This window comes from Biomphalaria glabrata, chromosome 4, assembly GCF_947242115.1.
Source record: "Biomphalaria glabrata chromosome 4, xgBioGlab47.1, whole genome shotgun sequence".
NCBI lineage: Eukaryota > Metazoa > Mollusca > Gastropoda > Planorbidae > Biomphalaria > Biomphalaria glabrata.
In genome coordinates, this window is record NC_074714.1 from 18,882,501 (window position 1) to 18,898,012 (window position 15,512).

At 34.5% G+C, this 15,512-nt stretch overlaps 1 protein-coding gene across 1 annotated transcript; it reads left to right on the plus strand.

The window, feature by feature from the left end:
- The first annotated feature begins 263 nt into the window (after window positions 1-263).
- On the plus strand, window positions 264-1,478 carry LOC129925916 (mucin-2-like). Its single transcript, XM_056027504.1, has one exon. It carries the CDS (start codon window positions 264-266, stop codon window positions 1,476-1,478), a length of 1,215 nt encoding a protein of 404 aa, XP_055883479.1.
- The last annotated feature ends 14,034 nt before the right edge of the window (window positions 1,479-15,512 follow it).

Genomic DNA, 15,512 nt, shown 5'->3' on the forward strand with positions numbered 1-15,512 from the left:
AATCTGAATTAAAACTAAAGTGTATTTTGAGATTCAAACTAAATCTAGAATGCCCTCTCAGATTTTAATATTATTCAGTCAAGCCTCACAACAATAACAATAAGACATTGTAGTCCTTAAGCCCTATATCATCTTTACATTTTGTTTGTATTACCCCCCCCCTTTTCCACAACTCAAGTAAGTTTAATATACATTATGTTACATGTCGTTATAATTTTTTTTTAATTTCATCTCATCTAGCAGAGACAAGGAAAACGACTACAATGACAAAGAATTTAAAATCTCCATTAACGTCTTCAGAATCTGAAACATGTATTTCACAGTCTTTGGATGATATTGTTTTACCAGATGCAACAGAGAGTACATCATTAATACAAGAACTGGCATCAACAAATACAGGCATGCTAACACCAGACCTCACAACAGCTGCAGCAGCTTACACGACACAGATAACAAGTCCATTTTTAAATGCTATGACAGATGTTTCAAGTCACTCAGAAACAACAGCTCTTGCAAATATTACAAATATTGCAAAAAGTAGAAAAACGTCTGTAGCAGCAACACAAGAGTTTCTCACAATAAAAGCTACAGAACGTTTGTTCCCTACAGACCACATGACAAATAATGCCAACTCTCCATCTGCAACACCCATAAAAAAATTCTGTGCATATCACATGACACTGCCACCTGTTGTACGTCGAGGCAAGTCAGTTGCACAGAGGTTGATTAGATCTTCAACCTGCATGACATCTTCATCAAATACAGTAGCAAACAAGACGGTATTAAACAGCATAGAACAATTGACGTCTCGTCTAACAGCACCAGCTGCACCACAAACTAATGACCCGACTGCGCCCTGGACAACATCATCCAAACCTCAAATAATGTCGGGTTCAACACATAGCACGACTTCAGCTTCAAATGTAGCACCATACACGAATTTAATGTTACCACCACAAAACATTCCTTTGACATTGTCGTTGGCACCGTACACCACTGTGCAATCGGCACCACAATTCTCAGCACCATTGCAAGCAGTTTATGCATCGCCGCTGACTGCCATCATGACAACACAAGCCTCCACGTTTGTGCCAGCCTCTCAGGCGACATCACTGGGTGCTACATTTATGTCATCTCCTGTACCGACATACTTGCTGTCTTCATCATTGAGCAGCATGGCAGTTCCAACAGCCACACAGTCTGAGGTAAATCTAGTCCCGTATACAACAGACATGAGAACACCAGCAGGCATGTATCCCCGATCAACAGAGGAAACACACTTGGATACTTCGAGTTCTTACTTCAAAACACCAACTGCTAAACGAAAAATAGCTCCAAAAGCTAATTTAAAAACACCAGATATAGATAGAAAAATACCAGATGTAGATAGAAAAACACCAGATGTAGATAGAAAAACACCAGATATAGGAGTAGCTAGAAAAAGAGCATATTCAAAACGAAACACGAACGTTTATTGAAGACAGAAATAATATTTTATTTTGTAAACTGAATTGATGTTAAACATTTTTATTCAGTTGACCTATTTTAGCAGGAAAAGAAATTTATTTTTACAATTTTTTAACTTCTTTTTTCTTCAACAAAACATATATCTATAATAAACAGATATAATCAATTTATACTTTTTGTCTGTGTGCTTGTTTGTAATTTTTGTGTGTGCTTGTTTGTAATTTGTGTGTGTGTTAGACTTTTGTATTTTTCTTCTTAAGTTACATACTTTGTCAATACCAAATTCATTGAAGACAGAGACTTCTGAATCCACAGCTTTGAAATGTTAGCAAGCTCCCACCTGATTCTTAACATTAGTACACATTGCGTTTCTTCAATAAATCGTGCTTCCTGGTCAAAGATGAATCTTCTTTCCTATGAGCTTAAAGTTGGCTGTAAAGACTTGGTTTTGAAAAGCCTGCAGCATCTAACACTTGGGAAGGTCGGATATGTTTCAGAGTTGCCTGCTTTGGTTCTCAGCTTTTTTAGAAGTGTTTCCTTATATGGCGACGCATAGATTCTGAAGGTTTCATTTATAATAATTATACTTTAATGTATAACAAACCAAATAATGCAAGAGTAAAATTACTCAATTTAGAAAGCCAACAGGAAAGATGACTAAAAAGTAAATTAGCAATTATACATTATCCACTAGACTCTAGACTGTAGTCTTCAAATACAAAAAAAAAACACCTAATTAGTTTTTTTTAAGAAAAACACAAAGATCAAGGCACATTCCTCGTTCATATGCTAGGACAAATTTGTAGAAATGCTTTTTTTTCCCTAGTGCTATAAGAGCATGGAATGGGTTGCACGAGCTTGCCAAGAAAACCAGTGACTTGGCAGAATTTTGGTCATTGGTTAATATGCATGACTAGTAGGACGTAATTCTTTTTTTTTTTTTTTTTGAAATAACGTCTGAATTATATAACATGAAATAAGATGGGAGTTTAATAAATGTAAACATGTGTCTGCCTTCCTTTCATTTTATGGGCAGTTCCGTTGGAATGAAAATGTTGCCGTTAAAGAGTTTGACTACTTAAATATTAATATGGTGTAAAATGAGAAAAGTCTTGATTTTTAAAAAAAAATACTTCTGTAATGTCAAACATCGGAGATCTCTTTAATAATCTAATTTTATTTATTAAAATTGAAGACATTTTTTTAAATTTGCATTTCTCTATAATTATTTAAGTTGTACAAACAAAAATAAATCTGGCATAACTTGTCCTTTCGCTACAAAATTATCTCCCATTTGTTTGTCTGACGTACAAGTTGTACTTAGTTCACCTTGTACCAACAGTCAGTTTATAGATGTCTGCATTGTAGTTCATGGGATGACTTATATCAACAACGGTACAATGATGCAGGTCAAGTCGGACACCGATGAACGGACACTTCTTTGACTGGTTGCTTTGTTTTAAATCTAGGTCTAAATCAGGAATGTGGACTATGTAAAAAAGAGAAACCAAAGTTAACATGAAACATAAAACAACTTATATTTATAGGTCTACTTTCCGGTGCACCCCCTAACATATATATATATAGGTCATCTGTTGTTGTTGTTTTTTTGTGGTCTAAGGTTAACGAAGGTGTCATGTGGCCAGCACAACGCCCAACAACCTTTACTTTTCCCCAACTAATGTGAAGTACCCTTTAGAGCTGGGTGGACTCAGAGGCGCCCAAAGATCCTGAAACGAAAAATCCTTGTCTTTACATGGTTTCGAACCAGGAACCCTCAGTTTGAAAGCCAAGCGCTTTACACTCAGCAACTGCGAATCAACATATATATAAAATATGTTATAGTAAATATAATAAAATAATTATTATAACTATAACTACTGGCCTTCTTTATTACTTAATTTTGGTGCTACATTCAATAGACTTTTAAACTATTGACCTTTTTTATACTTTCCAATACAATAAACAAATCATCGATTCTAAAACCTTTTATAATTTTGAAAAATAAATCTGTAAATATATTTCCCATGACAACACTGTAAAGTATTAGATAAGATAGAACACTAGAACTTTGTCTTTTATCTTGTCAACATTGAACTGGATCATCGTGTAAAGACTTAGTTAGTGTCAACTTGTAATAGAAAAGACAAAGTCTAACTTTTGTTTTAATATCAGAATACATTCATTTTTTAAAGCGGCGGACATCAAAGGTGTCAAGCTGGACACCGTCAAATGGAATCTTCTAAGCGGTGATATTTAGCGAGGTGGGTGTGAGTAATCAATGCGCACAGGGGCGGGTAAAAACAACAACCGCTGATAAAACATTTGTATGACATCACAGTAAAACTGAACCATTGTTTAAAGACGGAGTTAGTGTCAACTATTTGTAAAAGAAAAAATAAAGTCGAGCTTGTGTTTTAATAACGAAATATATTTATTTTAAAAGCGGCGGACATCAAAGGTGTCAAGTATTACGTAGTTTAGGTGGCTATTCTTTGAGAGGCGGTAGTTTGCGACAGCTATGGGAGTGGTCTGAGGCAGGTAAAAATAACAACTGGTTAGACACTCTAATAACATCATGGTAAAACAATAAAAGAAATTTAAAGTTTCAATATTTGGATAAATGTCGGTCTAGCGAAGCATTCTACCGTTTTAACAAAGTCACTGAAATGACAGCATCCTTTAAACTGAGACTTTATTTGTTGCTTTTAAAAATAGAAAGTTTAGTTTAAAAAATATTTAAAGACTAGTTATTATATATTGGGATACATTTATTTTTAACTGACAAGACTTACTTTTGTTGACCAAAAATAAAAAACCCTGCAATTATCAATGACATCCCAGTGCACAATTGTGTGAATTTCAAGCTGAAAGTGGAAAACGAACACAACCTAATCCTCTGGGATAGAAGTTTAAATGACTGTAAAAGTTAACAACAATAACAATATACCTAATTGTTGTAACAACCGAGAGGATAATGACAACAGACGTCGCTGTCAGCTTCGAGGCATAAATCCTACATAAGAAGTTTTTGGTCAACTGTCAGAAGGAGTTAGGCCAACGGCTACTGACCATCCACATCGAACATTTTTCAATGAACATTGTTATTGGGACTCCAATCACTTACATTTTCCTTTTTAGTATCTTGATTCAAGTAAGAAAATGAATGTTTATTCATTTGGTGCTATAATAATAAAAATTAAGTAATTAAATAAGTTATCCCGCTCCCCAACCCCAAAAGAAAAATTATTGTTGCACAAGTTTGCATAATAAATAACATTATCCAATACTACACATCCCCACTCCCAACATTTTTTTCATTATGTTATATTGTCAGATTCTACTGCAGGAAGACACAGTATTAACAAGTTTGTGAATCAACTCGTAACATGATTTATCTATTAAAAATCTCTAAGTGGACTTCCGCAGCTTTAAGAAAAATATTGGCTTTTGTGAAGTGACCGTGTCGGTAAGTCTCTATGATTCGGTCTTGTTGACTTGACAATAACAATGACCACTAGTGACCGACATAATAGTCACGTGACGAAGATAACTCGGTTGCATGATCACAAACTACATCGAGATTTTCTTATCGTCGACCGACTAAAGAAAGAAAGAAACTGTAAGAGCCACTCCCTAGGTTACAACCTCTGCGTCCTGACTACCACCCGCTACCTTTATATTCAACATAGATCTAGTTTAAGAATAAAGACAAGAGTCTCTCTTTTTTTTTTCTGTACAATTTGATGCCAAGTCCTGCATAATGTGCATAATGGAGGATTCGTAATTTTCAAGATGTATAGACGTCCAATACTGATAAATTTCAATTTATTATAATCCCCTTTTTCTAAAAGTTAGAAAAGTACACAAGAAAAAAAAAGTTTATTATACGAATAGATGGAACGGGCCCCATTTAAAAATATTGTCATATATTCTTAGCTGGCAAATACATTCTCCTGCATTGATCACTCACGTCGCCCTCGCTAAATATCGCAGCTTAGAAGAGTCCATTTGACGGTGTTCAGCTTGATACCTTTGATGTCCGTCACTTTAAAAAATGAATGTATGAATATTAGAATACAAGTTAGACTTTTGTTTTTTCGATTACTAGTTGACACTAACCAAGACTTTACACGATTCTCCTTAATAGAGAGGTACAAAAACTCGTTCGTAACTCACTCGGTCAGACTTTATCAACGCCACTCGTTGATCAGGAAACATGAAAAGGACCAAGATGCCAATGTGTAGCCTCTGAATGATCTCTTTATGTTGTGTCTGTTGTATTTATGTGAATGTTTCTGTTGTGTTATCTTTCTATGAGAAAAGAGTCCTTGTAACCACAACCAATTTATAATAAGGATCACTAAAGCAGTCTTAGTCTTAGTCTTTAGAGCGCACTATTAATGTTAAGTTCCATTCAGACGTTTGTTTGGCAAGCGGTTTATGAGCAAGTTGTCATGTGGCCAGCACAACGACCAATCCCCATTACTTTCTGTAACTAAAGTCAGGTATCCTTTAGAGTTGGCTGGACTCAGGAGCGCTCTAAAAATATGTCTTCACTGAGTTAGGTATTTTGGGATTCATTCTAGTAAAATAATTTAATATAACGCAATTTAAATCAAAAAGATCAATTTCAAAGAATCACGTGTAGTTGTTTTTATTTTTAAAACAAAGTAGTATCGATAATGAGACAGCTCGACCCTCTGGAAAGAAAATGTAATTGTAATGTAAGTCAGGAGAGGAAGACTTCTGACCTAGATTACATTTAATTCTCGTGCCAAAATGAGGGCATTACATTTGCAATAGCTTTTCTACTTTTTTTTTAATCTAAACGTGAAAGACGGACAGACATATCACACAAAACGCCTTCCTACTAAGAAGGCTACTTTAAAGATATATATATATATATATATATATATATATAGAGAGAGAGAGAGAGAGAGAATAACTAATCATTTAGTAATTGTGCTAATGTTAACTTTAGTTGAGGGGTCATAGACAGTTTGTACCTATGCTCCTCCTTCCCTAGTGCTATTGGAGCATGGAATGGGTTGCCTGAGCCGTCAGAAAACCAGTGACTTGGCAGAATTGAAGTCATTGGTTAACATGCATGACTAGAGGCATGACACATAGGACGTAATCATCTTCTTTTTTAAAGTAACGTCTGTATTTTATAAGATAAGACAGGATTTCCTAAAAATCATAATCAGCAAGGACGTATTATATCCAGTCTTATAAATGCCCACATATCTGAAGTCTAAGTTTCTTTCCAGACTTTATGGCCTATATCAACTCACTCTGTTTATCTGGTAAAATCTCGTAACAAGTTGAAACTTTGCACAATTATTTCTAGTAACTGACAAATCAAGATTTAATTTTAAAAAATAACCAACTAGATAATTAAGTATTGGTAATTAATTATTTTGTTTGGTATCAAATAAGAGAAAGAAATCGTGCACGACAGATGTGGTCAGGGGCGGACTGGGTGTCAAAGTCGGCCCGGGCATTTCTATACAATCCGGCCCACCAATTATATACCACATGATAAGCATCCAATTATACCTGTCCTCAAGAGCATTGTGTAAAGTTTAATAATGTATCGAAAGTAGTTATATATAGGCAGGAATATGAACAGTTTATTAGATGATCATTAGAGTATCTCTGATAATCGCTGTTACTATATGAATAAAGTACAACACTTAGAATGGGGAAATCTCTAAATGTGAACTAATTCCTGCTACCATATACATTAACCTATACATGTCCATGGTGATCCTCCATCAACGAATATATTGTTTATAACTCAGTTTCACTCCTCGCCATTTTCTCATACAAATGGACTTCAATTTACAAATACAACTCTTAATCCTCCATTATTCAACTGCCCATCTCACAAGGTTACAGGGGCGCAGTGGCTGAGTGCTTAAGCGCTTGGCTTCCGAACCTGGAGTATTGGGATCGGATCTTGATGAAAACTGGGATTTTGAATTTCGGGAATTTTAGATTGAGCCCACCCAGCTCTAATGGGTACATGACATAAGTTGAAAAGTAAAGGCGGTTGGTCGTTGTGCTGGTCACATTACACCCTCGTTAACCGTAGGCCACTGAAACAGATGACCTTTACATTATTTGCAATATAGACCAAAGGTTTTAAAGAGGAACTAGGAAAGTGGTTGTTAGTTCTTTTATATCCGAATATATTCACACTAACGTCGATCTCTATAAGCAATAGAGGCCTTGAGTTTCTTGTTTATTGTTTAATATGTATAAAGAAATTTACGAGAATGCTTGAGATTTGTATTAGACTTTAAAGTGATGTTGTTGTTTTTTTTAAATCACGACGCTCAAAGTGTTGCTTTTAAAGAGATCATTATAAAATCTAAAAAAAAATAAAATTACTGGCATTTATGCGGCCCTTTCCGGGCCAATCGGGTACCGGCCTACCGGGCATTTGCCCGAATGCCTATATAGCCAGTTCGCCCCTGGATGTGGTGGTAAAAGTTGAATTAGTTCCCTCGAATTCAAGCCGTACAGCTCTTCTTTAATCCATTTAAAAAGTGATTCCCTTTCCCATCAGGTCCAGACAAGTGATAGGATCATAGCGTATTGAGAAAGCTCAAAGCATGAAATTGCGCTAAACAAAAAACAATTGGTAAAAATATTTCTAATCTCCAAGATTTATTCTTGTTATGTAGATCAATAACAAATTTAATGACATGACTGATCCAAACTAATCGATACAGCTTTGTTTGTTTTTGTTAAATACGTTTTTTGTTTTTCCTGTTTAGATCTTTACGTTCCTTTCACCCATTGCTTACCACGTAAAAATTTGCTATTTGAAGCTCACACGCCGCCACATCAATTACAGGACGTCTGGTCTTATGTTGTAGATAAAGAGTTATTTTAAAACATTAATGTAAGTTTCAAACTGCAATCTAAATTAAAGCTTTATTCTATTGTATGGTTTAAATATATTATTTTTCTCCCTTTATTTTGCAACATCCAACATCCCCACTCTCTCTCTCTCTTTCTCTCTTTTTCTATCTCTTTCTTTTTCTCTCCCTATCTCTCTCTACGTCTTTCCTTCTCTTTCTCTCTCCCTACATTCGTTCCTCGAGACCCGCCCCATTTTTAACACCCCCTTCTCAATCATTTACTATTTATAATATCAATATCTCTTTCCCACCCCTCCATCTCTATCCTTTACTCCTTTTGTTTCTCATTTTTTCCTCTTTACTTTTCCAATGTGGATAGAAATACAAAATCTATGTCGGTGATACAACAATAAAAAAAAAAGTTATCATTTTGGTATTACAACTTGGATGTCCACCTATGACACGCATTTGTTGACTTAATCATAACAATGACCACGGGTGACCAAGAGCGACCGTCGCGTTTGCAAATGTGTGTAGTGGGCAACCTAGTTTCCACAATCATTGCTGTAGTTCCTATCTCTCCACGTGATAGCCTATGTCGCTTTCCTGTTTATTTCTTTTCTCTCTGCCGATCCCTCTTCAGTCCAACTAAAGAAACAATAGTGTAGGCCAACTCTGTACTGGAGTAACATCTGGGCATAGAATAGAATACAGTCATTAGACTACCGATAGGCTATCAATAGACCTGAATGTATTTCTGCTTTGAAATATATTTCAACTATGAATTTTAAAGCTCAAGTCCAAATGAAAAGTAATTCTCAGGACGACACAAAGATAAATGTATAATTCTTATTAAAATTGCTAGGATAAATTCATATAAGTACTCTTTCATTTGCTATTGCCAATAGAGCATGGAACTGGTTGCCTGAATCAAACAGATAAACGAATGATTAAATGTATAAAGTTAAGTAAAGTTTCTCTTTCAGACCTTGCAATCTATGGGGCAGATGATGTAAAGAACATCTGTTTCTGTGGCCCACGATTAACGAGGGTGTCATGTGGCCAGCACAACGACCAACCGTCTTTACTCGTACCCAACTAATGTCTGGTACCCATTAGATCTGGGTGGAATTGGTGGCGCCCTAAAATCCCGAAACTAGAAATCGCAGTCTTCAACAGAATTTGAACCCTGGACCCTTCGGTTCGGAAGCCTATCGCTTAACCACTCAGCCTCCGCGCCTCTGGTTAAATCTATAGTTAATCTAAATGATGTGTTTAACACATAAATTCACGTAAGGCTTGATGTTACAATTAACCTTTATAATCCTAATATCCCATGTATATTGAAGAGCGTTCTATTATAGAACTCAAATCTAATTACTCTTGTATGCTCTGTAAGGTCTAAGTGGAAAGGTACCTCCAACTATTTTCTATTACCCAGAGATGGTGCACCGTTTTCATTATATTTATTAGATCCTTACCACCTCTGCTAACAAATTGTTCAAAATGCAACGAATCGAAAGATTTGCGTCTTTTTTTATATAAATGGATATGCTAGAAATTTTATCTAATCGATATTGTGTTTTTTTAATATATATTTTTATTTTTATTTTAACGCTACGCACAGGTACGGCGTACCGGCACCTTTTTCAATGTGGGGAAAAAATTACTGTTCTTGCATTTTAAAGTTAATTATTAATTTATTAGTAGCTAAAAGTTAGACAATCCATCACTGAATACCGGCACCCATTTCTTTACCAAAAAAAAAGCACTGTATATTTACCATCCCTGCTTGCTGTACCCCTACTCTCAATTTATTTCATTGTCTTCGTTGCACGTTGGCAAACCTTCAATAGACGTCTACCTTGGTATGACAGCTTTGATTTAGGCTGACAAAGACGTCTTGTTGATCTAATGGAACAATGACCACGAGTGACCGTCGCAGTGACCAGGTGGTCATGTGGATAGCAACCATATTGAATAAGTTACTCCTGGACCCTAGCATCTCTACATACAATTATTCTTTTCTTATCTATCTATCTATCTATCTATCTATCTATCTATCTATCTATCTATCTATCTATCTATCTATCTATCTATCTATCTATCTATCTATCTATCTATCTATCTATCTATCTATCTATCTATCTATATGTCTGTCTGTCTGTCTGTCTATCTATCTATCTATCTATTTTCATCCTTCTTTTCTCTTTCTTTCTGTCAGACTTACACAACTCTCTTATTCCTTTTTTTTTTGCCCATTTCTCTCTCTCTCTCTCTCTCTCTCTCTCTCCTGCTATAGATTAATTTATCTCCTTCTTTTCTCTTTCTTTCTCTCAGAGTTACACAAAAGTACATAACTCTAATTTTCCTCTTTTTTTTTGCTCATCTCTCTCTCTCTCCTCTATTAGTTTAATCAATCTCCTAAAAACGCATTTCTCAATCTTTAGTAAACAATCGGATCCTGTGGCTATATAAAACATAATACAATTCTTTTAATTAGTCTGAAAACCATACAGTTCATTGAACCCTGTACAAAGTTGAAATAGTTCAAATATTGGTAGATTTTGTTCAATGTTAAGACTTCAAGGTGTGTGCCTACAATATCATTAGTTGATAGAATGTTAAAGAAAATTACCAAGTCATAGACAAAAGAAAAAGACTAAGCCTGAGAAGATGGAAATCAATTACAATTAACATACGAGATCTTCATTGGTGGGCGAAGTTGGGTTTGTGTTAGTCTATATAAATAGAAAACCAATGTCCCTGCAATATAAAAACTGAATTAATAGCAATTATGGGGGAAAAGAACATTTAAACCTATCTATGACAATAGAAAAGAATATTTATACTTATCAATGAATATAGACAAGAACATTTATGCCCACATATGAACATACACATTTAGACCTACCAATCTACTTTGACAATGACCATTTAGACCTACGAAGGTACTTTGACAATAAACATTTAGTCTTACTGGAGAATTCAAAGTAATGAGCAATTATGTTATCGAATAATTTAAAACTAAGAAAGTGTGACATTCTGTACAATCTATTCGATTCATTGACTACACAAAAAGTTCTTTAAAAATAAGCGAAACTATTTTCTTTTTAAAGCTATATATTATTTATATTTTTTTATTTTATTTTTTATTAATTAGATATTGGTATAAGTCGCCCCCCCCTGTCACCACCAATACATGACAAACCTGATGGGAATAGGGCACTTCATAAAGGAAATCACTAAACAGGGTCAAATCATATCTAATCAAATACCAACTAAATGCCGGAATGATTTTAAATGTTAAAAACATATTTAGAAATATTTCAAATTAAATAGAAAATAATCATATTAGTTAGAGCCTAATAATGATGATTCAAACAAATGTACCGAAAGCTCAAAATTGGAACCAGTGAAATCCGCCCATGTGGAGTATCACCAGAAAATGTTAGAGCCTAATAATGATAATTCACCGTTATTATTATTGCATTAAAATTCGTAAAGTAAACAGAAAAACAAATGGCAGATCAATACTTCATATATATGTATGAAATTTTAAATAATGGGTGTTGATAAATATGTTAGGCTCAATGGAGTATTATATATATATACTCTGATTTTTTTTAATTTTTCCCATTCCCAGGTGCTAAATAAAACCAGAGAAGGCAATTTCAAACATTAAAACAAAGTTCTTTTATTTTTGCTATGTCAATCTTTTGTTATCGTAGCTTGTAACCAATCAACGAGAGCCACTACTAGTCAGTAGCCACATTACCCTATTGTTTCGCTACTCCCAAGTGGTCAACTGTGGGAGTGACCTAACTGCCCAGGTGGTGGCCTGTATCCTCGCTTATCACATGTCCTATTTAAGCTTACTTGTCCGGCCTACAGCGTCATTCTTGTCCTGATCTTCTAAACTGTATCAGTCTTAGATTCAGTGCATTCTTAGCGGATATTTTTTGACGATTTTAAATTGTGTTGCTTAATTCTCTGCTTAATTCTCTGAGGATTATTTTACATTCTTTTCTAAGTGTTCCGTTCATCGTTACCTTAGTGCGGGTAAGTACGTTATTTCTTATATGTATTGTTTTTATTGAATTAATATTTCTTTTATTGAAACATAATTTAAAATATTACTGTGAAGTAAATCTCAATAACAGTTCTGGTTATAGTTAGGTTTATGAAATAAATTTAGTATGTTACTGTATAGTAAATGTCAATAACAGGTATAGTTAGGATTAGGGTTATGAATACATTTAGACTGTTACTCTCAAGTAAATGTCTTTAGCAGTTAAAGTTATGTCTACAGTTACGAAATAAAACCTAGACTGTTGCTGCAAATTAAACGCATGTGGCATGCGATAACGCATAGAGCTTTTCTAGACCTCAGGTTCTTAATTTTTAAGACAATTTAACATTACTATGAAATTTGTTTAATAAAAGCAAAGTTCAAAGTGAAACTGAATATTTAAACTAATGTTTAACGTCTAGTATTGAGCCTGTTGTGTCCTTTCAAATAGATCAACTTTCGTAAAATATTTTCTATCAAACACTTTTAGTCCATTGTATTAAATGTGTTATATAGTTGTTGGTCAAGTACACAAAATAAATCTTTTTTGTGATCACATTTACCCAGATTGTCAACGTGTATATCCATTTTCTCAATATTATAAGATGGACTTATTCATTTATATATAGTATGTACTACTACAAATGTTTCAACTCATACATGGGGACAGTTTGAATGTAGGCAATCTAATATTTAGTGAAACTTGTTAAACAATCGGGCGGAGTGCACAGTTTCCATGATCCTAATAATTCTTAGAGTCTTAATTCAATATGGTGCCACCAAATCTATAATAAGTGGGACACATACACATCACCATTTGATGGCCATCGTGTGTTCATTCTGTTCTCTATTTTGAAACTTAGTAACTAGAATATTAACAAAGTATTAAGGAAAAGGATTATTATTTAGTACGACTGGTCAGTGTAAATAATGAATAAATATGAATCCAATGTTATTATTATCATCGTAGTTACTTTAGTATAGAGTCTTCCGTGATATGTGGGCTAAGTAGTTACTTTAGTATAGAGTCTTCCGTGATATGTGGGCTAAGTAGTTACTTTAGTATAGAGTCTTCCGTGATATGTGGGCTAAGTCTTATAACTTCGTTGAGTTTGTGGTGAGATGACGTTTACATCTACGAGGCTTCCTTGTATATACACTTCAGCTCAATTTAAATCTAAATTAAAAATAGCAAGTGTACATTAAGATTCGAACTAAATATGTAGTGTACTCTCTGACTTTTTACATCATTCAGTCGAGCCTCAGTATAAAACAATAACAATAAGACATGTATTCATTAATGTAGTCATTAAGTCCTATATCATCTTCACATTTTGAATCTATTTACCCCCCCCCCTTTTTTTTTCCCACAATTCAAGTATGTCAATATAAATTTTAAAGCTGAAACAATTTGGCAAACCGAGAATTTTTTTTAAAGAATATATATGTACATACATATGTAGTTTTAATTTTTTAGTTGTTAACATCAATCCCCAACTCCCTTTGGATACGCTCAGTGCTGGATTTACCCATAGGTAACGTTAAGGCCCCCCCCCACTTGTTTGAGGGCTCCCAAAAATGATTCCATGGATATTTTTAATCCTTTTGAAGATATAGTAAAGGAAAAGGGGCTCCATTTCTTAAAAAACTTAGAGCGTTTTAAGACCGAATCCAGGTCCTGGTGAATGTAGTTTTTTCTATATCTGTTTGTTGGTGGTGGCAGTAACGTCAACTCTCTCCCCGTTACTTTTAGGCTCTGCTTATGAAATTTAGTTCCTGTATGTTTTTTTCTATAGTTTTATTAAGGAGCTTATTGCTGTTTTCTAATTTTTAACATCAAAACTCCCCCATGAAAATAATTTGACAGTTTTTTTGTTTATATAGAAACAGCTTCCCAACCTTCTATTTAAGCCACGGTGACTTAGAGTGGCTTTAGTTTTTTTTTTTTTTTTTAAATCAGTAAATTCCCACCTCCCCCCCCTGCGGGCGTGGACTTTTATTTCGGGGGTGGGGGTGAGGGGAATTGAGGAGTTTCCTTCCTTTCAGCCTATGTGCTGAACAAAGTGTTCAGCTATGTTGTTGTTTTTTTTTAATGTTTTATGATTATTGTGTGTATTATTTAGCATTGTAGAAAAGGGCCTAAACATTTTTAACCCCCATCTGGTTGTTGCTCATGTTTTGTTTAGTTGGCAACAGTTTAATTTAGTGCCATTGGCATTAGTTTATTTTATCGCAAACCCCCCACAAAAACTAAAATGCTAACTAATTGTCTCAAATTTTGGGGTTTTCATCCCAGTATTCTCCTCGCTTTACCTATGGATCCTGTGGTCCCTGTATTCACCTGTGAGTTTTAGAGAGTAGGCCATTTATTACATTCCGTTTGTAATGTAGAAATGATGGGTGAACTCTTTTTTTTTTTTTTGGGGGGGGGGGTAGCATGACGTCATGCTGTGCATATGAAACAAACTACGTAGATGTTCTCGATTAACTTAACAATGTCAAAGACGCTAAAGTAAGCTACAAAATCGCTAGCTAAATAAAAGCTACAAACTTAAATATAAACGTGAAGCTAGGTGCTGAAACAAATCAAAGATATATACATATTAAATATATTCAAGGCAGCAACAGGTCTCATATTTTAATGAGAGTAATTAGTGAATTGAAATGTGACAAAAATAAGGGACTGCACCGATAAGGCACGAACCAGCAACCCTGGAAACGGAAACGCCGCCTAGCATCAATGCAGTACCTAGGGAACTAACCTCAAGACCAGTGTCTCCCTAAGCGGGGTACGGGAAGAGATTGAAAGGGATACGAGTTGCATATAGTTTACTATGCTAATTTTTTTTTAAATACCAATTTAATTTATAAATTGGAATAAAATATCTTAAATTTAAAATTATTTTAGTTATTTGTTTCAAGTTTTTTACAAACTACGGCACTATTTTAAATTTTTAGACATCTTAAGTTCTACAAAGATCAGAAAATGGATAGGGATGTTACACTGTCGACACGCCCACTTTTTCATTGTAAAAAACTGCGTTTCCATTTTTTAAAATGTCATTTTTATGTCTCTAAAGCATTCAAAAGATACATTC

Bases quoted from the DNA above. Each gene is read 5' to 3' on its own strand.
- LOC129925916 (XM_056027504.1), top strand. From the start codon at position 264: ATGACAAAGAATTTAAAATCTCCATTAACGTCTTCAGAATCTGAAACA.